This window comes from Alternaria burnsii (assembly GCF_013036055.1).
Source record: "Alternaria burnsii strain CBS107.38 chromosome Unknown 705, whole genome shotgun sequence".
Taxonomy (NCBI): Eukaryota; Fungi; Ascomycota; class Dothideomycetes; order Pleosporales; family Pleosporaceae; genus Alternaria; species Alternaria burnsii.
In genome coordinates, this window is record NW_024066107.1 from 3044553 (window position 1) to 3069981 (window position 25429).

The following is a 25429-nucleotide window of genomic DNA, read 5'->3' on the forward strand; positions in this document are numbered from 1 at the left end:
GAGAAAGATGCGAGAACCTCCAAAATCCTAATAGACGAAATTAAGGGACACATGTTTGTCCGTGCCGTGAGCTTTGTTGTTGCTGTTGTCAATCGACTTTCCAGCGAACTTGCCATTAGGCCAGGGGAAACGACGGAGTTACCGGCCCGCCAAGACCCTGTCGATCCATCGCTCTGCAACACGCGACTTGGGAACTTTTGGAGGAGACGCAAGACGCAATCGCATGGCAGCAGCAATTGCCTCACACTGGTGAATAATGAAGTTCCGGATAGCCACAGCATGGCACACCCTTGCCGTTCTGCTTCTGCTGGGTGGAACAGCGCAGGCGTCTTTGGGCGACAGATTGCCTGATTTCAAGGACTGTGTACAGGTACGTGAAGATGGGAGTAGGTTTCTGAACCAGAAGAGCATGTGTGACTAACAACGTGTTCACAGGTCTGTAAAGAAGCCAACTGCGGCCCAGATGGCACGTCGATACGTATGCTACCCATATTTGTTCCCAATTCCTTCCCAGTCTCATACCTAGTACTGACAACTCTCGCAGCCTTCCACCGCCGCCTCCTTCTCTGGGACTGTCCTTCGGAATGCGATTACACATGCCAACACATTGTAACTGCCCAACGCCTCGCTCGCGACCCTCCATACATGCAGCCCGTCTACCAATTCCACGGCAAATGGCCTTTCTACCGCTTCATGGGCATGCAAGAGCCATTCAGCGTCATCTTCTCCCTTTTCAACTACCTTGCGCATGATTGGGGCATGTCGCAGCTCCGCGACAAGATTCCCGCCTCGTACCCGCTGCGGAAATACTACCTGTGGTTTGGATACGTGGGTCTAGCGAGCTGGACGTTCAGCATGATCTTCCACACCAGGGACTTTGGGGTTACGGAGAAGCTGGATTACTTCGCGGCTGGCGCGAATGTCCTATATGGGCTGTATTACGCGCCCATTAGGGTATTCAGACTGGACAGAAAGGAGCCAAGGAAACAGAGCTTGCTGAGGCTCTGGACGGGGCTTTGTATCACGTTGTATACGCTTCATGTCCTGTACCTCTCGCTCTGGTCTTGGGACTATACGTACAACATGGCTGCCAATGTTGCCGTTGGCGTCGTAGCCAACTTGCTCTGGAGTGGCTTCAGTTACGTCCAGTACCAGAAGATTGGGAGGACATGGGCTGTCTGGCCTGGTCTGTGTGTTGCCTGGATCATCTTGGCTATGAGTCTGGAGTTGTTGGATTTTCCGCCTTGGAAGGGTATGATTGATGCACATAGCCTGTGGCATCTGGGCACAGTTCTGCCGACTGTTTTGTGGTACAAGTAAGTTGAATGGTCATGTCATGTATTGTAGGGAACTAGTGCTAACGATTCTCCAAGCTTCCTCGTCAGAGACGCTCAGGAAGATATTGCAGGTACGCGGCTCAAGGACTGAACGACGCAATCGCTCTCCGACGAGACCACCATCTGCCCGCTGTGTACGGCTCCATCGCTTACCATTTTCGTCTCCAGGAAAACTGCCCATTGCTGGTAATGGTGCTGGTGCTGGTGCTTGGAAGGACAAGAACTAGTACCGCTCTCAGACGCTGAGTTGGATAACGTCTATGGTTTTGTGCATTCGTATAACACGATGTCATAGAGACGTGTCAAGTACTATACGATGATGCTGTAAATCGAGCAATACATGCAAACTAACAGATTGGACTACTGTGTTTGTATGAAAGGTATCACGTTCCAGACGCCTGACACCAATCCTCAATAGGATGCGAGTAAAAAAGAAACACAAATGGCAAACGATCGTAAGCAGATCATCAAGTCCGTCGCCACACCCCATGCTCATTCATCTGGAATACTCAAAGACCCCTTTGTCCATTCACCCCCATTCAGGCCCCTCGTAAATGCCGTGATATCATCACCTGCAGTCTGAAAGAAGACATAAAGACTGTCCCACAATGTTTCCTCTCCACGCTTCTCAGCAAATGCTGTAACGGTTAGATGCGTGCCACCAAGTCCTACCACTGAGTTTGATATATCAGTAACCGTGAATGTTTCGTCTTCGATGTACGTTGTGTTTTCAGCATTGTACGTGATGTTGAACCCCTTGATACTTCGATCCGCCATTTGCGCGTAAAAGTACGTTGTGTAACCAAGAGACGTGATGGGGTATACGTCCTTGATGGCGCCCATGCTGGCGTTTTGCCAGGAGTTGATGGGGTGTGTCGGCGTGGATGGAGCGGATTGGTTGGTGTCTTTCCACCAAAATTCCACATCGTTGTCCTTGTTATTTAGCATGGCGTACGATGTGGTGCCTGCACCCCAACTGTAGCAGCCTACGCCGGCATGTCCGTTGAACCCGGACCATGGTTCGATTTTCGCCCATGTATCGTCTTGGCCGCTGTACCAGGCGTACTGAAGGAAGGTGGAGTCATCAGTAGCGAACCAAATATTCTGTAGCCATGGTAATGCGGTCAGTGTATGTTTTGAGGATAGCTACTTCTGAAACTTACCATGCCTGTTTGTCCTTCGAATTGCTCTGTATTATTGAGACCTGAAGCTGTGGGAAACTTTGTATAGTCGTTATCACCGTAAAAGTTCCCCTTGTAGCAAGCTTGCAAGCCAGTAGTCGGTGAGTCGAAGGCTTTGAGGTTGAGGTCGCTGAGTGGTCCTGGCTGCCAGATGTCGCTTGTGTTGGACTGGATCAGTTGTTTGACGGTGTTATTCTTATCGATGTAGAAGATGTGGAACTATTCAAGGTTAGGATATTGCTCGAGAGTGAGGAGCTGGCCAATTCTGGCGCGCGACAAGACTGCTCGATGATACTCACATATTGGGTCTCATTAAGGGCAAAAGCGACTGCGGATATAGGTGATGCATCTTTTGCATCGCCAGCAACGGTCTGGGCTTTGCCTCCACCAATCCACTTCCTGTCCGTAGTATACTGCATAAATCTGATGTCGCCTGTATGGTGCTGGAAGTAAAGCGTGAAGATTCGTCGTTGGCCTTTGTTCCAAGACTCTCCAGCCAGAGCGATACCTGTACCATCTGCGACGCGGTGGGTATCAAATCAGCGTTTGTTCAAATCTACATGGTGAGCAAGGACTTACTGAAAACGCCCTTTTTCGACAGGTACTCGGAGTTGAGAGAGCCACCAATACATGACTCAGGGTTCTCGCGACAGAAGGGATGAACTGTGCCCTCATCTCTGTATAGTTTAAGCGCCTTGTGTGTGAGATAGAATACGTGTATTGGAAACTTACGAGTCGTCCTTGTTTAATCCTAATCCTAGACCGAGTCCTAAAGCGAGAGCAACAATCGCAATGACAATGACGCCGATGAGGATAAAGAACGTCCGCTTCTTCATGCCGCATTTCCGATCATCCTTCGGTGGTACGGGCGGAGGAGCTGCTTCATGATTGTCGTACGGGTCGACATGTTCCTTGAATCCATATGGCCGAATGTGGGGAGAGGTAAGGGTGGTGCCTCCATGTGATGAGGGTGACATTGGTCGACCCCCATGAGGGTAATGACTGAACTGGCCTGGGACTCTAGATGTTGGTGTGAGAGATCAGTACATGTATCATAGACAGTTCAAGCAGGGGTACTTACACTTCAGGACCCTCAAAATCTGGAGTAGGTTTGCCGATTGGAGCAACTGTGCCGTATGGTGTCTCTTTCTCCGTTGAATAACTGTTGAAGAGTCAGGTCACGAGGCTAGGTAAAGAGACGGCTTGGTTTTGTGCGATGAATCTGCTGATAAAGCGAAAGCAACATACCCTTGTTGATAGGTTTCATAGTTTTGCGGTTGGGGATGTTGATGATACTCATGTTCATACGGTAGAGGTGGGGATACTGCTGGTGGAGAGTTCGGGTTAGAGTAGGTATGAGGTGAACCATCCGCTGCATATATCTGATCGAGCTCTCGGAATCCTGGTGGAGGAGGGCTCCATTGACTATCGGTGTAGCTACGGGGACTGCTCATATCGTCGTGGTGTTGGTCATGGTGATCCATCTTGTTCAATGGAAGAGTAGGTATGAAGGGTGGGTCGGAATCTGAACGGAGGGATCCAAGTCCTTGAGCCTGGTATAGGCCCAATGCGGCTGCGCCTCAAAAGAATGTGGGAAACGAACTCTGAAGGGTAGAGACAGGGTAGCGTGCACGCCTGAGTGCGCCTGTATACTTCTGGAGTATGGATCATCTGTATTTACGCTAATGCCTGCTTCCTGCACCATAGTAAGCACAGCAGTTAATATGTAGCCATGAAGAGAACCAATCGGGATTCATAAGGCGTCCTGTCAGCATCGCTGTAACCGGATGATGTTGGGCGACGGCGCTGTCATCCGCTGCGTACTAGGTAGCTATACTTCGATCAGCTGCATACATAGTAGGGAAGGAACCCAGTATGCTATGCATTTCGACAGCTGAAGATCTACCGTGAGCGCACCATGGCCTAAGGACTGAAAGGAATATGCGATTGCCCGATAATGGTCGCGCGACACAACTTCATCGTATGATACAGCCAACCTTTAGGTGTCCAGCGCAACATCATGGTAACCCCATCAGAAGTACAGTATTGTGGCTTTTCCTGGAAGCTCAGCTGCATGTGGCCTTAGGCCAGGGCTGAGAGCTGAACCAATATTAGGTTGGTGATTCGCCGAGCCCAGTACTACTGCATGCACTTTCTCTTAGCCCGGAGATGCCGAGCGCATATCAGCTGGAGAAGATAAGCCCTGCTCGCTCGTTGATATACGGTGTGGTGGGGTCGAGTAGTGATCTTCCTTTGAGGATGTAGCGAAGCGCGGGAGGCTTCCGACAGCCCCGCAACTTTGACCCCGGAATCTGGAGTCACACTTGAGTAGCAACGGGGAGAGGACAGCGTACTCAAGCCGTGGACCCCACTACAGCCATTGCCAATATAACCATTGCGAGTCGCCTCACTTGTCAACTGGCAAGACCATTCTGTGACTGGCTTGGATTCATAGACATGGATAAGCAGCGTTGCAGCGACTGCAAAGTTCGCGCTCGAACCGTGTCTCGAGCTGAGCTCATCTTTGCAGTTTTAGGTTCCACAAGGCGTAGTGGCTCATTAATGGTCCGCAGCTTACCGGTAAGCGCACAATACCTAGAATTGGGGTCCAAACGGCGCTGATCCTGTTAACGAAGAGATTGCCTAGGCATCGGCAATGTACAACAGCATTTGCGCACCAAAAGCAAATACGATGCATTCTGCTCTATGCAGGGAAACCCCAAACAGAAGTGGGAAAATCTTCGAGTCTGGGATCTACGAGAAGAGGTAACAGAACAAAACTAAATGTGTTGATTCAACGTAGACTTCTAGCTTAGTTACATGTATATATGGGTGATGGCTATGTCAATGCTGTGATACGCTGTCGAGTAGTGGATAAGCTGAGTGTACCTGTTTGTTTCTCGATTGTATGCAGTGCTACGAAGGAACTGCGCGGCTTGACGGACACCAATGCGACAACCCGGGGGCTCAGAAAGGATCTTGCAACCAAAGCAGATGACGTTGGAAGATGACGTTGAAAGAAGACTGAAGGGTCGACATGGTAAGGGCCGATAGTGTCTGTTCGAGTTAGCATGGAAGGAATCTCCCGATGCGCGCTGGTTGATGTTGATGCACTCTGTAAGAGCTTACGATCCGATCGTGAGCAAACGCCAGGAACGCTCTTTCTGTCACACAATTCAGTGCGCACAGTATGTCTCTACGTTGAGTTAGCCCCTAAGTTCACTTGATTCTGATGTTCTGCCCTCCCAACCGGGCAATCTCTGTGTTGATCCAGTGAAGCTCTCAAGTATCCGAACATGGTTATGAAAAGTCGCCGACAACCGTGAAGACGGAGACTTATGCAAATTCGAGGGACACCAATCGGGTACTCATCAGCAAGTGTTCTCGAAAGGTTCTGTATAAAATGTGCTCCACGGGCATGTAGCGATTCGCAGATTGATGTAGTACTGTATGATAGAGCATCTCTAAACACAATGACTTCCCTACTACAGGGAACCGATATAGGGTGAGTAATACTACTCGAAGAAGCTGTGGTGCTGTAGAGCTAACAGTTCAATAGACAAGTATCAGACTGGTTCGAAGAGCGCCCGACCAACAAGGCCAATCGCCAGAAGCTCGCCCAGGCGATACGCGATAGAGTTTTCTTCTCCGGCGTCGACTGGGCTAAACTTCCTGGTAGCATAGAGGTTGGCAGGGAAGTTCGGATGCTAGATTACGCATGTGGACCTGGATTTCTCAGCAACGTGTGTGACACTGGAGTGCAAGTGAGGGTTTCTCTGTTGACTATGTGATCAGATCTTCGGGCCGTACGTGTCTTCAATCCATGCAGTCGATGCGTCTTCTGCCATGATTGAGAGGTACAGAAACAATATGAACGAGTTCGGTCCTGGCCACGGAAAGGTTGCGGCCATTGTCGGAAACTTGTTGTCGAAGCCACCTGAACCCGCTCTTTTGGCTGATGAAGAGTATCACAATTTTGATCTCATCACAGTCGGGTCAGCTCTGCACCACTTTCCATGTGCAGAAGATGCTGTTCGGCTTTTGGGTGGGCGGTTGAAGCCTGGTGGGGTGTTGTTCGTCCAGGATTTGTATAGCCATGTGAGCAGCGAAGCTGTTCAGCAGTCAGGCCAAGTCAACCCCCCGCAATACAAAGAGGGCGACATGAAGAAGCACATGGAAAAGGCTGGGCTGGGCGATTTCAAATTTGAGATTTTACAGGAAAATCTCAAGATTGAGCTGCCGAGCGAAGAGATGTGCCAGGTGCAGTGTTTCATTGCCAGGGCAGCGAGGCCGTTGAGCTAGTCGTGGGACCGTGTTCAAACCGGTATTACGTGAAAGCTTATTTTGTTTTTTGCTTGCTTTGTGAAGAGTCGGCTGAGATGTGTGAAGTAAAATGAGTGGCTGAAGTCATGGCACAGCCACAGCGTCCCCTAAATGAGTCAGGGTCATGACGCAGGACTGCCCGCACCATCGAAGCCCAGCCCACGAAAGCTCTTTGACGCTTTCACACCTAAACGGACCTACACCCCTACCCACACTGAAGACGCGATACCACTCGCGATCGACAGTGAAGCCCGACAGAAGACCCTCGCACCCGCCTCATTCATAGCAGACGCGTCTGCCCCGCCTGCTCCAGGGACGCCGCCTCCCCCACATTAGCATCCGACGCCGGCCCAAATCAACGGCCGCGACGCCCTCCCAATACTCACACAAACACGAGCCGCGATAGGAATGGATCATATCTGCCCGAAAATCATGGCTTTTTTCTGGTACTCAAATCTCCCTAAGATTGCCAAGTTGGGCGAAGCCGTCAGCACCCGTCACCGCGTTTGAACGCGATACCGCGACTCCGAATATTTCTACACGAATAAAATTCTACTGGCGACAAGAGCAAACGTCCAAGAAAGACGTTTGACGCGGAAACGTAGCGACCGTCGCCTTCACAAGTCTCAATTTGTGACAAAGGGCGTCTGCGCGATCCGAAACACTCTTCGCATACCCGCCGTTTACAGCGCGTGCACAATCATCACGACAGTGCCCGCAGCAGTGGTCACGTTCTCCGCAAACGAACCGCTCAACCGTGGTTGTCGCACACGCGTGACTTTGTTCGCCGGCCACGTCCTTCATCTACCGGACGAGACCTCGGGCACGTCCAGTTCTACATTGCCATTTACGCCCCCCGTGACATAATCACTGCAACCAAAGCTCTGCGCCACACAGGCAGACACAAAACCCACCGCTACCATGAGTTGCACAAAGATACCAGCAAGCGTCATCATGCCGCCCAAGGAGCTGAAACAATACAAGCGATGGCAGTGCTTGCACACCAACGTTAGACCAGCTGAGCAAGGCTACATTCCTTCAGCACACGAATACGAAGACTTCCACCAGTGGCTGAAACGACAAGACTCAGGATACTTCTCAGACATGTTCGATGATATCACTGGTCACATCTCAGATAGTCGTTCCGAAGTAACGTCGTCTTCATTCGACTCGCCAGTTGCATCGGTATGTCAGCATGCAATGCACCCCGTAGCAGCGGACCAGCCACAACCACGATGTCCCGTCTGTACTATTGAGTTGCATGTCAGATACATGAACGTTCTGACTGAAGCTCTTAAAAGTGCTGGTGGTCACTCGCCCTCTTGTACACTCACCAGTTCTGAGCACCAAGACACAGTCTATAGCGCCTGGTGCAAGGGAAAGATTAGCACACTCAAGGAGCTGTCGAGATTGGAGGCCATGGCTGAAGAAGAAGCTGTATGGTCCACGCAGCACCCAGAGGCAAGACATGAAGAGACGCAAACCGCAGCGAAGGCGGTGGAACTGTACTGGTCAGAAACGACTGGGTGCTTGGAAAAGCTACCGCGCACTAAAAAGCAAGCCACAGTAGTCTTTGCTCAAGATACCGATTTCGCGCCTGGACGACCAAACCCTTACTTCCACCGGCGATCTCCTCGATACGAGCCTGGGAAATATACAGTTGTCGCACTGGAGGAACAGGACGAGGATCAGATCTCGGAAGATTCGGAAGACTACTCTCAGGTTAAGGTCTATCATGTCGGTGAAACAGAAGAGTCGGTCGACGAGAGTCACATTTCCAAAGACGACGAGTCACAATTGGCTCTTGACTCAATCAATGAGATCGAAGATGACGACGGAGATAGTGATTGGGAGGATCTTGATTCTGACGAAGAAAGCTCTGAGTATGGTGACGAATATGGTGACGGTGATGGAATATACTTCGAGATCGAGGAAGAGGCGAGCTTCATCGTCTTTGGTGATGACTGAGCTGGTTCGCAGCGGTTCGATACACACTTACCACCATATGACTACCACACGCAGTGCGCCGCATACCATGAAGCGATGAGCACAAAGCGTACAGATACAAACGAGGGAAGAAACGCTGCGCAGGCGTGAAGAACGGCGTTCGATGAAGATGGAGGCAAAGGATATAAGCGGATACCAAACAATGGTTGGCAGATGCCGATTCGCGGCGCGAAGGTGAAGAGAAGTAACAGACTTCATAGCACGTAGATGAGTGATCGAAGCGACACTCATGCATCATCAATGACAGTGATCTACTATCTTCACGCGTGCACGTTCATCTCCATGACTTGCTTCGTTCTTGAAAAGTCATTGCATGCCCTTCTCACGGGCTCCTTCATCGCCGTGGCATTGTGCTTGTACCATAATCACAAGACACTATGGCCACCAACTACGTAACATCTGCACTCGAAGCTCTCGGCTTTGATGTTCAGAGCTGCTGCAACGAACTTGCCTTCTGGGCCCTAAGAGCAGATGACCACCCGGACGCCTACGACGCGTGGAACGTAGCCTTCCACCATCGCAACACACCTCCTACTGTCCACGACGTTGAATGGTGTAACGCTCTCGAACTTATCGGTTTAAGCCTGCATATCGACGACCGCTCCGCAGAAGCTGAAACGTACCTGCAAGAGGCGCTTGCGTATAAGGAAAGGACACTCTCACACGGCAACAAAAGGGTGTATGAATCTCTTGTTAGGGTTGCGAGAGCGTTAGTCGCTCAGGAAAAGCACAAGGAAGCAGAAGCGTACCTCCGACGTGCGCTTGATGGCTACAGACGGCTGTTTCCAGAGGAAAACAGAGAGTTGTTGCAGATCACCAGTGAGCTTGCATATATACTAGCGCGTGAAAGCACATCTTGCTCGATACGGGAAGCGGAGACTGTAGCGAGACAGACGTTGAAGATGAGAGAGAAGGTTCTAGGAAGAATGCAGCAAGAGACGGTAGAAAGTGTGTGGACATTGGGGTTTGTAATGGAGAAGGCTGGGAGAAGAGGAGACGCGAAGCATCTGTACGAGAGGGCATATAAAGAAGGTTCAAGACTGCTGGGGGAGAACCATGTTGATGTTCTTGATTACAAAAGCGATTTGGAGAGATTGAGGATAGAGGACGATGAGGTTATACAGTACTTGCTGTTGTGAATTGTACATTGAACTACATACGCGCATTGATGTTATGCATTCCTCTGGCGTCACGCGTATGTAATGTGGAAAGCAGGTTACTGCATCCGCGCCACTAAGCCTTTTCCTTGCCCTTCCCGTAAGCATCAACTAAAGGTGCTTCAGGCACTTCAACCCCCTCAATCTTCCACTTCATACCCAGGTACGAGTCACTTAACACGCTAATATCCACTTTCTTACCCTGTACTTCCGGCGGCAGCGAGACCTTGGTAGAAGCCTGCAACCTGGAGTGTGCACCTCCAGATGTGTTTGCACTGCGTCCACCTCGTCCATGTCCGCTATTCCTGTTAGGGTCAGGCCAGTTGACACGTTTCAAAACGATGATCTCGTCAGTACTGGAGTACGAGATAATGGCAAAGAAGCCTTCAGTCTGCGGCTTAGGGTAGCGTGGCGCAAAGATACGTATGCCACCTTGTTGCATTCTAGCTGGGTTCTGGCGTGAGATCTTGAAGTCCAGACTGAGTGCATTGACGTTGCCTAGATCGAGCTTCAAGACAGGTAATCGAGACACGGGTTCGGTGAACCTCTTGATGCCAGCGTGTGGGACACCAGCGAACTTGGCTGCCCGTTCAAGCACTGCGGAAGGTGCAGTGGTTGTCTCAATCAGGGTCTTTGGACTAGCTTTGGGATGTTCGAGACGTTTCTTCTCCTTGTCGATTTCCACGCCTGCAAAAATCGATAGTGGCCCATCGGTCGGCCAGCGAGCAGACTTGATAGCCTGGAGGATCGAGATCATCGTTTCACATGAAGAGAGGTAGCCAAGCTCGGTGAGTACATCGATCGATGCCTGTACGATACGAATGCTCTGATCCAAAACACTATTTAAATCACCGACATAATCTGAGATTGGCAAGTCGATGCGCGAGAAGTGGGCTTGCAGGAGCAAGAACGACTTGACGTGCGGATCCCACATGGGTAGACCAAAATCGTCCGCAGAAATTGGGAGAGCTTTCGACAGCTCAGCATTAATGAGGTCCTCATTATGGCGGACAGGTAGCTCGTCATATTCAGTCGCGTGTGAAATCCACGACAAAGCATCCGAGAAGGTTGCGTCACGCTTGACGTTCTTTACAAGGTAGCGGATTGTCTTGTGGCTGAGATAGTAGTAACTCATGATCTTGCCGAGTGGAGTTGGGTCTACTTCGCCTGTTGGCTCCACAACCGCGCAAGACGACTCGTCTAGTTCACTGAGAGAAGTCTCGACTAGCTCTATCATATAGTCGTTGGCCAAGGATTGCGCGGCTATTGTGTTGTGCTCTTCAGCCGAAATTTCGAGTCCATAAAAGGACGGATTTTTATGTAGACGACGGAAGAAAAATGTCCAAGTCAGATAGTCCAACGCGTCTTGCTTTGTGGCAATGGTACCGGCAGAAATCTCGGCGCCCAAATGGTTATCAAGCACTTTGTGCAGTGACGACTCGACGGGAAATCCAGTATGCAGGAAGTGCTTGTAGAACTCCTTCTTTGCATCTTGCGTGAAGATGCGGGCGATACCCGAATCGTCGAACTGAGGACGGCCAGCACGACCCAACATTTGCAGCACATCAGTCAGATCCATATCTTTGTATCCTTCGGTTTTGGCGTCGAAGAACTGCGTGCCTTTGACAACAACAAGATGGGCAGGTAAATTCACACCCCAAGCAAGTGTACTAGTCGCGACGAGGATCTGGATCTTGTTGTTCGCAAAGAGCTCTTCTGACAGGGATCGATCAGTCTCGACAAGACCAGCGTGATGCAGACCAATACCAAAGCTCAGCGCCTCTCGCAGTGAGTCGTCTTTAACTCTGTCGAGATTAACGGCCAGGTCGTCTTCAGACATGTGCAAGAAGCGCCTCGGGTTGTCTTCCATACCACAGAAGTTGATGAGATCACGAGCTGTCAGACGAGTCTGGCGCCGCGAAGCTACGAAAACAATGACTGGCTTTTCTGGCGAGTGCGCTTTGATCGCAAGGAAAGTAGGTCTGTTCATCGACTGCATAAGCGGACAAAAGCCCCGCTGTTCGGGGAAGCCATCGATGAAGATCTCTAAGGGCACCGGGCGAACAGAATGCCGGAAATTGAACAAGCCCTCTTTGACACCCAGCCAATTTCCAAGATCTGATGCGTTGGCGCAAGCTGTCGACATGCCCAACAGGCGGATAGAGCCATCCTTCTTTTGCGATGCGATGTAGTTCATACGGGAGACGATGATCTCCAGAATTGGACCACGATCTCCACCCAGGAGATGAATTTCGTCAATGATAACCAGACTGACTTGGCGAACATAACCTCGAGTCTGCCAACTACGACTAATACCGTCCCACTTCTCAGGGGTCGTGATGATGATATCGGCATCGCGGATAGTACGTGTGTCTGGTGTGTTGTCACCAGTCAATTCCACAAGCTTGAGACCCATTGGCCCGGCAAGTCGCTTGCCCCAATCTTGCACTCGTTCTCGGACAAGTGCCTTCATAGGTGCAATGTAAACAACCTTTGAGCCTGGCTTTTCGCGGAACGCCCACCACATTGCAAGCTCAGCAGCAACAGTCTTTCCACTACCAGTCGGCGATCCAAGCAGAACATTGGCGGGTGTGTGATATAGACAGTGGAAAATTTGCGATTGCATAGGGTTGAAGTACTGGAAGCGCTGTCCGTAAACTTCTTCCAACAAGGGGTTTTTCAACGCAGCGATTGGTAGAGGCTGGAGATTGAGCAGATCTGTGTAAACGCTTTCGGTATCAGGTCTGATGAGATGCTGAAAAGATATGGGATGAACCGTCTCTGCGCCCAGCCACCTATCAGACAAGACGCGAACGTATACTTGCGTAGGCAGAGGATCGGATAGAGGGATCGTGAAGTTGAGTTCGTGTTCATCGTACAGCTTCCTTCGTGAGAGGATGAAGAACTCGTGGTGGTAGATCTCAGATGTCTCGGAGTTCTCTACCCAAATCCAGAACGACTCGGAAGTACCATGGTGCCGATCATTCCAAACGAAATCGGGTGTAAGGAATAGTTGTATCCGTAGCACATCCCTGTTGAGCGGGGCGATCTCAGATTCGATGCTCAGAGTCGGGAAGTTGTTCATAAGCTTGGCGATCACGCCGCCCATCTTCTTATTATGCACCATATCTCCTATTTCCATCGCGTCCATATCGCGCAAAGTCTGTATTGACGGATATTTATGGTCGAGCGCACGCAGAACTGGTTGTGGAAGGTCATACTGATGCAGCGGATGCTGAAAAGACCAGCATCGATGTTCGATAGACTGACAAAGGCTAAGAAGTACCCGGCATTGGTAACCCCAACGCCGATTAAGCGCGATCATGAAAAGCGCACGCGCAATGCGTGCAGCATTCTGGGTTATGTAATTTGTGTCCGAGGTTAGTGTGAAGTCTTCTAGTCGTGCTCGTGAAATATGAGCCTGGAGGAGATAGTTTGTCTTTCCATGCGATGTAGCATATCCATCCTTGACTTCTGTGATGACATGTCCTTCTTCTTTAAGTGCTGAAAGTTCCTTCTCTTCGGATTCACGCGATTGCACCTGGTCGAATTCGCCGCTCATGCTGACCATAGCCAAGGCATCCGCGTCTGTACTACGAGGCCGCATCATGGTGTTGAAAATCTCTATACTAGACTGTTGAACGTAATACTGACTGGCGATGCGCCCGACGTCTTTCGCTCGAAGATCTTCGGTGGTCTCGTTGAAGATTATCATCTGGCTTCTCTGGAGAATTCGCGCAGCGTCGATGATGAGCTTGCGGCGTCGTCCTACGAGCTGTGGGTCATCGCGGATCTCCGACCATTCGATACCATACATCAGCGGGCTCTTCTGCATCCGTACGAACAGATACGAGTAACCAAGCCATGTTACAGCTTCAGACACTGTGGTTACTGTACCCAAAGAGATCTCAGCATTGAGATTGTCTATCAGTTTGGCGGAAAACCTGGACTCAATAGGCTGTTGTTCGGTCACAGCGCGCATGTAATGATCAAGCCTGTCGTGTGTCGTACAAATGAAGCCAATACCAGTATCCTGAAACTGAGGTCGACCAGCACGACCGAAAATTTGCAGAACATCCAGGATACCAAGGTCGGTGAATTTTCCTTCCTGGGCATTATAGACTTGAGTGCCCTTGATGAGGACAGCTGCAGCGGGTAAGTTGACACCCCACGCAAGCGTCGCTGTACAACAGAGCACCTTCAGCACACCCTCGGCAAAGAGACGCTCGATCATATTTCTGTCAGAACGAGGCATACCGGCGTGGTGAGTACCCATGCCTTTACCAAGCAGTTCACGTAGCTCTCGACCTTTTGACTGTTTCATGTCGCGCACAGCGTTCTCGTACCGAGGATGGTCTTGCGGGTCGAACAGGTCGGTACACTGCTCCTCCATAGCCATGTCGTACAAACGCCTAGCAGTCTTGACCGTATCTTTTCTCGAATGTACAAATACCATTATCTGGTGACCCAGCTTGAGCATCTCAACAACCTTGTCAAACGCGACCTTTTCCACATTTTCGCGTGACTTTGCAGAACCCGGCTTGCCCTTTGCGCCGATGAAATGTTGCTCAAGAGGAACAGGACGGAACGAAGCGTCAAAGTAAAACAGGCCAGCCATTTTGTTCACCCGCAGAAAGTCGGCTACGTCGACGTAGTTGGGAAGTGTGGCAGAGAGACCAACAATCCGGATCAGTGATTGAGTGCTCTCGACTTGTCGTTGAGTACGCGCTACCAGACTCTCCAGAACTGCACCACGCTCATCGTGCAACATGTGGACCTCATCGATGATGAGCAGTCGTACCTTCTGTACCAACTCAGTGTCTCCGGTACTTTTTCTCGTGACAACATCCCACTTCTCTGGTGTAGTGACTATAATTTGTGTATCCAAGATCTCAGCCTTGGTAAGATGCATATCACCAGTAAGTTCACGAGCCTTGATACCCAACCACGCCAGACGCTTTCCGAGCTTCTCAGTAACCTCGGCAGCGAGCGCCTTCATCGGCGCGACGTAGATGATCTTGAAATCTTCCGTCATTACAGTAAAGTCAGTGGCGTCCGGCTCGTCAATTGGGTTCGGCACAACGTTCTTGGCCACAGTGTTAAGAATTGTAAGCATGGCAGCGTCTGTTTTACCAGCACCAGTAGGTGCGCAAATCAGCATGTTCTCACTGGTCCTGTATGCAACTGGATACACAAGACTCTGCATCCGGTTAAGTGTCTTGTAGCCTTTGAAGGTGCGCTGGCAAAGGCCATCCAGTTCCTGGATCTCCAGCAGCTTTCGGCCTACGCCAACAGTGCCTACAGCTACTGCAGGAATCTCGTATTCTTCGTAGAGGTTGTTGTCGCGGTGCACAGTGTCTGGAGGTAGCGCGTACTTCTTGCCATAGGCCGAGAGCTTGTTGCCAGCTTCGTGAGTCCGGTAGACGTGAGGATATTGCGGTCCCGTTCGGTCCATGGCAGGCGCTAATGCAGCTGTCTTGTGCTCCCAGTCAGCTCGGCGCAACGCTTCTTCACGTTCGGCTCGAGTCTGTAAACGGCCCATGACACCGTTGCCCTGAGCTGGAGTAGGTTCATGCAGGGATCGCATTATGTCTTTTCGATGTGAGATTAGATCCGCCACCAAGTCCAGCTCTCCGTAGCCCACAATATCAGCGAGCATCATTTGCAGCTCTTGGTCTAATTCTAGTCAGTATACTAGGTATGTTGATAGTTGGTATGATGCGTTACCATTGCTATCACTGGACAAGATTGCCATTATCTGCTCCTTCAAGGCTCCAGAATCCAAGCCAGAACTGCTTCGGGCTACCTGGGAACATTTTTCTGCCAGCCATTGCTGGCTATAAGCTTCTGCTGTAACTTGTCCGTCGAGGAATTGGTCCAGATGGTCACTGCTGTACTCTTCCTCGTACTCATCGCTTATGATATCCCAGATGTCTTCACCGCTGGCAGTTGCAGAGAAATCGTCATGGTCGAATTCAAGGTCGTCTCCGTACGCTGGCACCTTTTCAGCATGGGCAGGAAGATTGAGTTCGGCAATGGCTTTGCGCATAGCATCGAGCTGTTGGAGCCATTGGGCATGAGCATCCTCGACGGCGGGCGACATGATCGCGGGTTGCCTGGGGGTTGTGGTCAAGGTGATGGAAGTCTGCGCGTTTGACCGGCCGTCACAATGGGGAGCGTGGTTTGAGTGGTTGTCAGGCTTGGCAGAATCGATGATGAATGACTGGGCTGTACTCGGCTGAACTTGCCCCGCCCCCGCGCATTAGCGCCATGACATAATCAGCGCCGCCAGATCCCTGCTCAGGTGGCCAGGCCATGAGACGCATGCTGGCGCGAGGTGTGCCATCTCAAGCGACTACTCCGAACCTACCCTTCACCACGACTTTAGCACGCCAACTACGGCCCACACGATCCTACCTTACGACTATTTCCCCTCGCCCTATACTTGGAAAACCCGGCCAACAATATGAAGGTCCTTTACATTGGTGTAGGCGCCCATTCACCGCTGCTTCCAATCCCGGGCAACCACTGATGATAAGATCTATAGGTTCTCAAGAATGAGAAAAAGCCCGCGATCGAACTCACCGCCGAGCGCGACCTGAGTAGTTTCGGCCGCTTTACACGCGGTAGCGTCTCCGAGTTCGTACGTCACCCTCCGTACCACACAGCCCTAGTCAAGGCAGAGCATAGGGATTGAAGGACACAAGTTGATAGTGGCCTAGATGTCCTTCACAGCAAAAACAGTCGCTGCGAGAACTCTTCCAGGACAAAGACAAGATGTCGAAGAGTCAGGTATGTTGGTCGTAAGCTGTGCGCAACCATGTACTGATCAAGCGTGTACAGACTACACATTCCACGCCTACGCCCGTTCAGAAGGTGTCTGCGGCCTCATAATCACCGACCACGAATACCCCTCTCTCGTAGCCCATCAGCTTCTCTCCAAAGTCTGCGACGAGTTTCTCGCCAAATACCCAAAGCCCGCCTTTGCCAATGCGACCGACCCAGCCAACATGTCCTACCCCGAGCTAAAAGACTACATTGTTAAATACCAAGACCCACAACAAGCCGACAGTATCATGAAGATTCAAAAGGAGTTGGACGAGACCAAGATCGTTTTACACAAGACCATCGAGAGTGTCTTGGAGCGAGGAGAGAAGATTGACAACTTGGTTCAGAAGAGTGATGAGTTGAGTGCATCGAGCAAGATGTTCTACACACAGGTCAGTAACCGACAATTGTCAGCCTCACCCTAGATCAGGCTAACAGATTCGCAGGCCAAGAAGCAAAACTCTTGCTGCATCGTTATGTAAAGTTTGGATACATTTTTGCGGCTTGCGTATATCACTGGGCGTTCATATTTGGACTTTATAATGGACACAAGTAATGATGCAAATTTTGAACTCGCTGTCAGGGTATATTCTCTTGTATGTCACATACTCAACGTTTTGCTAAAGATAACATGACTTAACGCTTGGACAATGTATCAGGTCGACAATTTTCCGTTCCAGCATCCTGTCTAAGCGCCATATGATCAAGCTGACGTTCTTGTCTAGCCACTCCAGTGACTACATCCTCTTCTCCTCTCAGATCCATAGAATCAGATAATTCGTGCTCTTCTTCATCCGTTTCGGAGCTAGAGTCAGATGCGACAGAGTCCTGGTCGAAAAAGTCCCCCAATGTTTGTCCTTGGATCGGCTCGATATCAGCATCCGTAAGGTCGCCGATTCGTAGTGCATGTGCCTCCAGATTAGTACCCACGAGCGTCTCGAGCCTGTCCCAGTTATCGAAATCATTATCAGATTCTTCAGTGTCAGATGGGCTTCTCCAAACGACAAACAAATCGGTTGTAGTAAGTAATGTGCGAGCCCAGGACGCCTTCCAATCCCCCTGCATCATACTGAACCACTCTTCGATACCCTTGATGAGGGCATCTTTAGAGTTCTCGTCCGTGAGCTCGCAGTAGGCAACGTTCGTTTCCTTCGGATCTTTGTCGCATAACAAAAGGCGGCATTGCCGTACATTATACTCCCAGTCGTTGCTGAATGAGGTCTCAGCCCACCCATTGTCCTCAGGACAGCGATGTGGGGACTCGGGGTCGTAACTGGGGTGTCTCCGAGCGTAGAGAGCACGTGAGCGATGTTTAGTATCCTCTGGTGTGTCTGGTGAATAAGAGAGGCATTTCTTTTCACGCTTCCGCGAGGGTGTTCTGGGTGTGACCTGATCAACTTCCGCTAAGCGTGCAGGAAACTGAACGCTCTTTGCATACACCGCTATCGCTGTCTTGGCGCTATACGCACGCACGACTTCGACATCTACGGCAGGGTGCGCAGCTTCCCATGCAGCCTCCAAGCGCGCAATATCCTCCAAGTCATCGATATCGTTGACCGTATCGGTCTTTTGCTTGTAGTATGCCCGTTTTCGAATCTGGAAGTTCTCACCGGTACTACCAGCAGGCAGGATACGCCATGCGCCACCCGATTCTTCCCACTTGTCCCACAGGTCGCCAACCAGCTTGAGATGGATTTCTACAACGCACATCGGACACCAACCTATCTTGTGTTTCTTCTCACGCTTCTTGTTTACTTCGCCCTGCTCTTGCTGTTGGACATCTATACGTGGATCCCCAGGGTGTAACGGATGTTCACATCGCTCCGCCAATCGAAACCCTGTAAAGGCTGGATCAGGAGTTCTGTCTTCCACGTCTTGAATGTTGTTGATACTCGCGCGCCATTCTAGGAAATCTCTGTATTCGAATGCTGTGGGGAGAAGGATGTCGTCATCGTCATCGTCAACAATACCGAGAGCCGACTGGCGCCAATGTCTGTAGAGTTGGAGTTCGAATGGTACGAAAAGCGCTGAGGCCCTAGGTAACATCTTTGGCGCAGAAAATGCCATGGTGTACTTGTACACGCTACCAGCGAGCGGAGGCGCGCTGTTGGGGGAATTCGATTTCCGCGCCGAGCAGTAGAATGGAAGGGGGAAAGTTGAAGAAGTCTCATTTAGATCACGTAGTCAGAACGTTGTAAGCTGTAGAAATTTGGCTCTTGCACTGTGTTGAGTAATGTGAATGTGGGGTTGCGCCAGTGGGTGGGTTGAAAAGCGCAGTGAATGGTGTAGTGTTTACACAGCTCAAACATCCTCGTCTCTTTCGTTCAATGTTTCGTCTTCTTCGCCATTGCTCAAAAGAAGCCTCGTATGTCTTAAGTCGCTGTGAACTTCCTATAACAGATGACATGTGCATGCCCTTATTCTTCATCATGTGCTTTTCGATTCAGCAATCTATCATCACTTTCCCTTGAACATCTTGTTTTGTCCGGATATCACATGACGCCAATGCAGAACTGATTACCCATGAGCTCAGACGTGATGTCTTCTTTGCTTGGTTGTTGGCGATCGAACTAATTATGAAGTGGCTACGAAAATCGAATCATAATCCGTCTTCTCTGGTGAGATCGACCGGAAGACATCAACACCAGGTTCTTGAGCTCCTGCGTCTGCATCCTCATTGCCAAAGTTGACAGCAGAGTTTATCATGGCTTTATCCTGGTCTCCTTTTGCAGTTACCAAGCTCTCCTGGATCAAGATTTGGTTGAGCTCCTCATAGTCATGTCTATAGTCTTTTGTGTCCGCATGTTCCTCTCCCAACGTCTCTATCGCAACTTTGTATGAGTTTCGATACATCTCTAAGGCTTCCAGAGAGCGTTCCTGCTTCTTGAGAATCCCAGCCAGAATCCACATAATTTCCAAAGTTTCGCGGGCTTGTGATCCAGCTGTTTCAGATCGTAGTGACAGGCACGTCCTCGCCAAAGCCTCAGCCTCTTCAAGCTTGTTCGTTTGTGAGAGACTATGAGCTAGTTCACCCATTATCTGGGAGCGTACCGGGTTGCTCCAAAAACTGCATGTATCGTACCAGGTCATCGCACGACGTAGCAGGGGTTCTGCTCCTGTGTAATTCTCTTGGGCAAGTAGATTGCGCGCTAGTGTTGCAGCGGCTTCAGGCACTGTGGAATCATTCTCTTCCCCAAACATGCGCTCCTTCTCGGAGAGCGACTCTCGTAGATAGCGCTCGGCATCCGATGCACGACCATATAACTGTAAACTCAGACCAATCAAGTCCAGCTCTTTGACCCAGGTATCGTCGCGTGTTGTATTTCGGGCCTCAGAAGCCTGCTTCCAGGTCGTGTATGCCTCGGAATAACGACTTTCCTTCAAGAGAAAATAGCCGCGCTTGACGAGAGACTCCTGAGAGGCGGGATGCGCGGGACCGAACTTGCGCAGTCGAACTTTCAAAGCTTGCACATGATATACCTCGGCGTCTGCGTGACGACGCTGGGAAGCTAACACATCAGCTAGCCGATCCATAGTTTCGAGCGTGTCGAGATGTTCATGCCCAAGGGCTTCTCGCTGTGAAGAGAGAACATGACGAAAGACAGTTTCTGATGCCATATTTCTGTCCGTTTGAAAGAGCATAAACGCTTGCTGAGTGCGGCATTTAAGTGCTTCTGAAGTCTTTGGCCCCAATGCTATCTCAAAAGCTTCAGCTGCAACTCGGTATAAGTCCTGGGCGATCTCAAGTCCTGTTCTTTGATCATAGTAGCGTGCAACCTTCCTTGTAAGTGATGCCCATGCCCGAAGCGGTTGCATATCAGCATTGGATGGTCGGTATGGGATTGCAGCACACGCATGTGCGAGGAGCGGTTCGCATTTCTGGAAAGTGCCGTCGTCTGAATCATGAAAATTGCTGCTAAGGATGTCGATGAATTTCTGGCTCCAGACATCCAGTTGGTTGTCTTCCATGAGCCATCGTTTTGTCGTGAACTGGACTAAAGAATGCATGGAAAAGTGTCTCCTGTCCTTATTTATCTTGATCATACTGAAATCTCTTAGCACAAGCCAGTCATCCTCGAAATCGCATGAAAGCGTCTTGGATAATGGTATCGAGCATTGCTCTTTCTTTCTTTTACGCATACGAGGTCTTCTCCTCCACCATGGTTTGTGGACACTTTGTGATATAAGTGTCATTTCGTCGTACTGCCCCTGGAGAAGCGCTTTTGGAATATCCTGACGATCGAATAAACACATCAGCGACAAAAGTCTAGCAGCCGAAGGCATGGTCTTGCGAACGTACTCAAACGTAATCTTCCAAGTCCTGACAATTGAGTTGGATCGCCCTGCACTTCGACGCAACTGTGGAATATCGTCTTCCAAGGCGCTCACGTCTGTTTCATCTTTGTTTCGGAGCTGTTGTAGGTAGTCGCATATCGGCATTGAACGCCTGCTGATATAGGCAGCTGCATGGGTGATGGCGAGTGGTATGTAGTCAATAGTCTTGACAAGCAGCTTCATGTCTTCAATCTCATGGTCGTCTTCTAGCTGCGTTTGAAGGAGAATGAGTGCTTCTGTTTCACTCATTGGTTCCACCGTCTTGATGTTCTTATAGTTACAAGTGACTTGGAATGCAGCGTCTCGACTTCGTGACGTCACCAGAACCGATCCGTTCGAGGATTGCGGTATGAACTCTCTTATCTCCTTGGACTGATCGGATCCTTTGTACTTGGGTGGCAGATGGGTGAATACGTCCTTGTCGTCCGCGTTGTCGATAATCATCAGCCATGTTGTGTTTGCTTCGTTACGCAGCCAGTCATAGACGAGACTGAAGACATCTGCGTCTCTATCACTCGACCCATAGATGCGCAAGGCTTTCGCAATCTCCCGAAATCCCTCTTCCATTTTCATGACATTGTCCGCGTCGATCCAGAAGACCCACGTACTGGGAGAGGCCCTTTGAACTCTATATCCGTATTCAATCGCAATTTGGGACTTCCTATTCGATATCTTAGTAGCTGCGTCACTTCGTACAGCAGTCCGCATAGCATGCGACTATATATAGGGCTATGATGCACATACCCGATGCCGCCTCCTCCTACAAGTGCGTGGCGCGATCCAGGCCCCCTTGAGGCGGATAGTTCAACAAGGACGGATCTTTCGACGAAATCAAGGTCCCTTCCGAAGGGACAGATGAATCTCGGCTTAGGAAGAAGTGGTGAAACTGAGAGAGATCAGGGTTTGGATGAAGTAAATGTATTAGGCGTTCATCTCGAACGACAATAACGTACCTGTGGTACCTCTGCTATCAGCCGCGATGGTAGATTCTAACGTCAAAGTAGACACATAGTTTCTGATCACGCTTTCTATTTGCTTGACTTCGCTGTCATAACGAAAGCTTGCAACAGCTTTGAGGTTCCGAGCTGTATTCGAATTCACCCTTGGACGCATCTTGAGTATGATATCCGACAAGGACTGAATCTGGAATTCAAAGTCCTTGATAAGAGGCTCCAACGCTTCCTGACTTTCTTGAGACACACGTCCATCTTCAATAGCCTGCCGAATGCGCCTCAGAGAGTTGATCAACGTGGGAAGCTCGACGCTGAGTGATTTTAGCGCCCTAGGTAGGCCTTCGACCGTCGCTTTGAAATCATTGAGCCGCTGAACAACCTCGGTTGTGATGTGGATGATTGAGATGATGTTCGCTGCTACGCCAAAAGCCTCCATGACAGAAAGAGCGGAGAGGCTAGCTGGAGACGAAGAAGTTTTAGGCAAGGAGCATCCAGCAACGGGAGAGACTATCACGGAGCCCTGAGAAGGATTGGGATATGCAGGAGAGCGGCACAGCAAGGCTGTGACAGCTTGTGATCCATCGACATGGGTGGCCGCGAAAGTCATTCGCTGACGGCGCGTACAAGAAGAACACGAGGAAAGTTGTGCGAAACTGAAGCTGCTGCTGAAACTAGTCAATCAAGCCAGCATAGTCTTATGAGGATCGGATCGATCACTACATGCGAGTGAATCTCGGCAGTGCTACTGTTGCTGCATTTCCTGGACAGCGGAGGCGATTCGGGTTGAGAAGCGCAAGATGGACGGGAGTGAGAAGCGCTTCCGAAAGCTGTCCAGCCCCAGCGATGTCAAGCCCCAGCGATGTCAAGCCTCGGCGCTAATCCGATACACGGTAAGCGTGGGGGCGGGGCAGCATAATCATCAACAGTGCAGTCCCTAAGATCAACCATCATAGCAGCACAGCTGGAATGTTGTCTAAGGCCGGTATCCTTAAGTCGCACCTTTGGTACAGCGATATTATCATGAGGCTTTCTTTGCTATCGTTTATTACTAACGGAATTCCAACGAAGGCCATGCCCAAGGTGCTAGCCCATTGGATACCTAGGTATGTGTGTCGTCCCAATTATGCTATACGAGCTGGATATCTAAGAACAAAAAACGAACAAAAATTACTACAACTCCCTCGATTTACCGATGCCTTCGTATCGGAAGCCCAATGCCTCCAGAGGCACAGGGTCGACGACATTACGCCCGTCGAACACGTACATGGGCCGTCGCATCACTTGCGAGATGCGCTTCCATGATATCTCTTTGCGCATTGCATCCACGTCGCCACTACGTACCAAGTCTCCACGGACATGTGCAGAACTGCTCTTGTTGCTAAATTCGTCCCACTCCGTCAATATAACCACGGCGTCGGCGTCCGTACACGCGTCATAGGTCGAAGAACAGACGGCGAGCCTGCCTTTGATGCTTTGCGGGTGTGGGTTACTGCTCTCGATATCGTGCCTTATTTGCGATTCCTTGACCTGGGGATCGTAGATTCTGACATTCGCACCCTCTGCGAGAAGGTTGTTGACGACTGTGATGGCTGCTGATTCACGGGTATCCCCTGTGTCTTTCTTGTACGCGAAGCCGAGGATTGCAAGTGTCTTATTCGAGAGCGAGTTGTACAAGCATCGCACAATACGGCGGGTAAAACGGTCCTTTTGGTACTCATTGATGTCGACTACCGATCGCCAGTAGGCAGCGACTTCGAACAAGTTCAGTGACTCCGCGATATATGCCAAGGATAAGATGTCTTTGCGAAAGCAAGAGCCACCGAACCCGACCGATGCTTTGAGCATTCGAGACCCAATGCGCTTGTCTAGTCCGACAGCGTAGGATACCTCATCGATATCTGCACCTACTGCTTCGCACATGGCACCCAATGCGTTCACACTACTGATTCGTTGAGCAAGTAGAGCATTTGCAGCCAACTTTGCCAACTCTGAACTGAATAGGTTTATCGTGATGATACGCTCCGCGCTGACCCAAGCAGAGTAGATCTGGGCAAGGGCTCGTGCAGCCGCCAGTCCTTGGGGTGTCTTCAGAGAGCCGATCAGTACGCGGTCGGGATTCGAGAGATTTTGAATGGCGGTTCCTTCGGCCAAAAACTCGGGGTTCGACAATATCTCAAATTCTACTCCAGGTTTGCTTGTTGCTCTCAGAACGTCTCGAAGTGTGTCTGCTGCTCGGCAAGGTACAGTGCTCTTCTCTACAATAATCTTATTGTCCGTCGCTACAGCTCCTATCTTTCGAACAGCAGACTCCAAATACGACAGTTCGCTCGCATGTCCTGCACCTTGGCCCAGTGTCTTGGTTGGGGTATTTACACTCAACAAGATGAGTTCAGCTTCGGCAATGCCGCGGTCGACATCTGTGGAGAAGAAGAGGTTTGGTGCCCTCTTGTTTGGAATACCGTCGCGTGATGGTTTGACCATCTCCATGAGGCCGGGTTCGTATATGGGGAGTTCGTCTGATTGCCATGCAGCAATACGCTTGCTGTCGTAATCGACTACTGTTACCTGGATGTCGGGATTCGCGTTCGCCATGACTGCCGAAGTCGGCCCTCCCACGTATCCTGCACCAACGCAGCATATCTTAGTTATGCGGCCAAACAGCTTGGACTCGTTGCTGGAGCGGTATGAGGGTGCCGGAATAGGCGCATCTTGCCGCGCGTGGGTAGACATGAAAGGTATAAGATAGTTGAGAAAGAATGTGAAGGGGGGTTCAACTAGTCTGCTCAGTTGGACAATGATGAAGTAGTCGCTGTGGAAGCCAGAAGGATACCTATAGGTACACAAGGCTATTGAGATCTCGAATGAGATATCCGCAAGCCGCGGACAAGCACCGAGCGACCACCCGCACTCATACTCGCCTGGACGGCTATCGGCATCTTCTACCACCTAGGTTTTATTCACAAAGTACCAATCTGCACCTACTGTGCCGGGCATGGACCTTGACGTATTGGACCGTTTGGAAGCGTTTGGTCAGGAGTTGAGCACTAGCGCCTCGGAAGTGCCGGGGTCGCCACGGCTTCCTAGGTATTGACGGGGTGCCTGCCAAGCAAGCCTTAGCAACGTCGGTCGTAAAGTCAGTGATGTAATCCTTAGCGTGGAAACCCCACAATACTCGGCGAGGCTCAACTTTGCTGCTGGATTGAGCAAAGTGCGGCTATGCGTTCATGCGTTCGATTAGTCTTGTTGCAAAATTTCTAGATCCACGCCGAGTTGTTCAGTTTTTCCCTCTGGTCCGAGGACATCGCAGA

At 50.4% G+C, this 25429-nt stretch overlaps 9 protein-coding genes across 9 annotated transcripts; 5 read left to right on the plus strand and 4 right to left on the minus strand.

The window, feature by feature from the left end:
- Positions 1–256: 256 nt before the first annotated feature.
- On the plus strand, positions 257–1564 carry GT037_001067 (mn2+ homeostasis protein per1; the record flags this gene model as incomplete). Its single annotated transcript, XM_038926114.1, has 5 exons — positions 257–370; positions 436–478; positions 545–1316; positions 1374–1408; positions 1506–1564. The coding sequence occupies 5 exons, from the start codon at positions 257–259 to the stop codon at positions 1562–1564; spliced, it is 1023 nt and encodes a 340-aa protein (XP_038791970.1).
- Positions 1565–1829: 265 nt separating this feature from the next.
- Positions 1830–4002, minus strand: GT037_001068 (uncharacterized protein; the record flags this gene model as incomplete). The annotated part of the gene is made up of 7 exons (XM_038926115.1): positions 1830–2441; positions 2501–2737; positions 2818–3035; positions 3098–3195; positions 3251–3538; positions 3600–3680; positions 3767–4002. The coding sequence occupies 7 exons, from the start codon at positions 4000–4002 to the stop codon at positions 1830–1832; spliced, it is 1770 nt and encodes a 589-aa protein (XP_038791971.1).
- Positions 4003–5991: 1989 nt separating this feature from the next.
- GT037_001069 (uncharacterized protein) lies at positions 5992–7177 on the plus strand (the record flags this gene model as incomplete). Its single annotated transcript, XM_038926116.1, has 4 exons — positions 5992–6023; positions 6078–6261; positions 6314–6819; positions 6958–7177. 4 exons carry the CDS (start codon positions 5992–5994, stop codon positions 7175–7177), a joined length of 942 nt encoding a protein of 313 aa, XP_038791972.1.
- Positions 7178–7762: 585 nt separating this feature from the next.
- GT037_001070 (uncharacterized protein) lies at positions 7763–8809 on the plus strand (the record flags this gene model as incomplete). The annotated part of the gene is made up of 1 exon (XM_038926117.1): positions 7763–8809. The coding sequence occupies one exon, from the start codon at positions 7763–7765 to the stop codon at positions 8807–8809; it is 1047 nt and encodes a 348-aa protein (XP_038791973.1).
- A 416-nt stretch (positions 8810–9225) lies between these two features.
- On the plus strand, positions 9226–9987 carry GT037_001071 (uncharacterized protein; the record flags this gene model as incomplete). The annotated part of the gene is made up of 1 exon (XM_038926118.1): positions 9226–9987. The coding sequence occupies one exon, from the start codon at positions 9226–9228 to the stop codon at positions 9985–9987; it is 762 nt and encodes a 253-aa protein (XP_038791974.1).
- A 94-nt stretch (positions 9988–10081) lies between these two features.
- GT037_001072 (sec63-domain-containing protein) lies at positions 10082–16108 on the minus strand (the record flags this gene model as incomplete). The annotated part of the gene is made up of 2 exons (XM_038926119.1): positions 10082–15681; positions 15733–16108. 2 exons carry the CDS (start codon positions 16106–16108, stop codon positions 10082–10084), a joined length of 5976 nt encoding a protein of 1991 aa, XP_038791975.1.
- A 363-nt stretch (positions 16109–16471) lies between these two features.
- On the plus strand, positions 16472–17315 carry GT037_001073 (snare-like protein; the record flags this gene model as incomplete). Its single annotated transcript, XM_038926120.1, has 5 exons — positions 16472–16492; positions 16553–16648; positions 16728–16797; positions 16849–17225; positions 17280–17315. 5 exons carry the CDS (start codon positions 16472–16474, stop codon positions 17313–17315), a joined length of 600 nt encoding a protein of 199 aa, XP_038791976.1.
- A 154-nt stretch (positions 17316–17469) lies between these two features.
- On the minus strand, positions 17470–22578 carry GT037_001074 (uncharacterized protein; the record flags this gene model as incomplete). Its single annotated transcript, XM_038926121.1, has 4 exons — positions 17470–18937; positions 19463–21829; positions 21913–22054; positions 22122–22578. Coding segments are annotated over 4 exons (4434 nt in total), but the record flags the coding sequence as incomplete, so codon positions are not given.
- A 713-nt stretch (positions 22579–23291) lies between these two features.
- On the minus strand, positions 23292–24851 carry GT037_001075 (udp-glucose 6-dehydrogenase; the record flags this gene model as incomplete). Its single annotated transcript, XM_038926122.1, has 1 exon — positions 23292–24851. The coding sequence occupies one exon, from the start codon at positions 24849–24851 to the stop codon at positions 23292–23294; it is 1560 nt and encodes a 519-aa protein (XP_038791978.1).
- Positions 24852–25429: the final 578 nt, after the last annotated feature.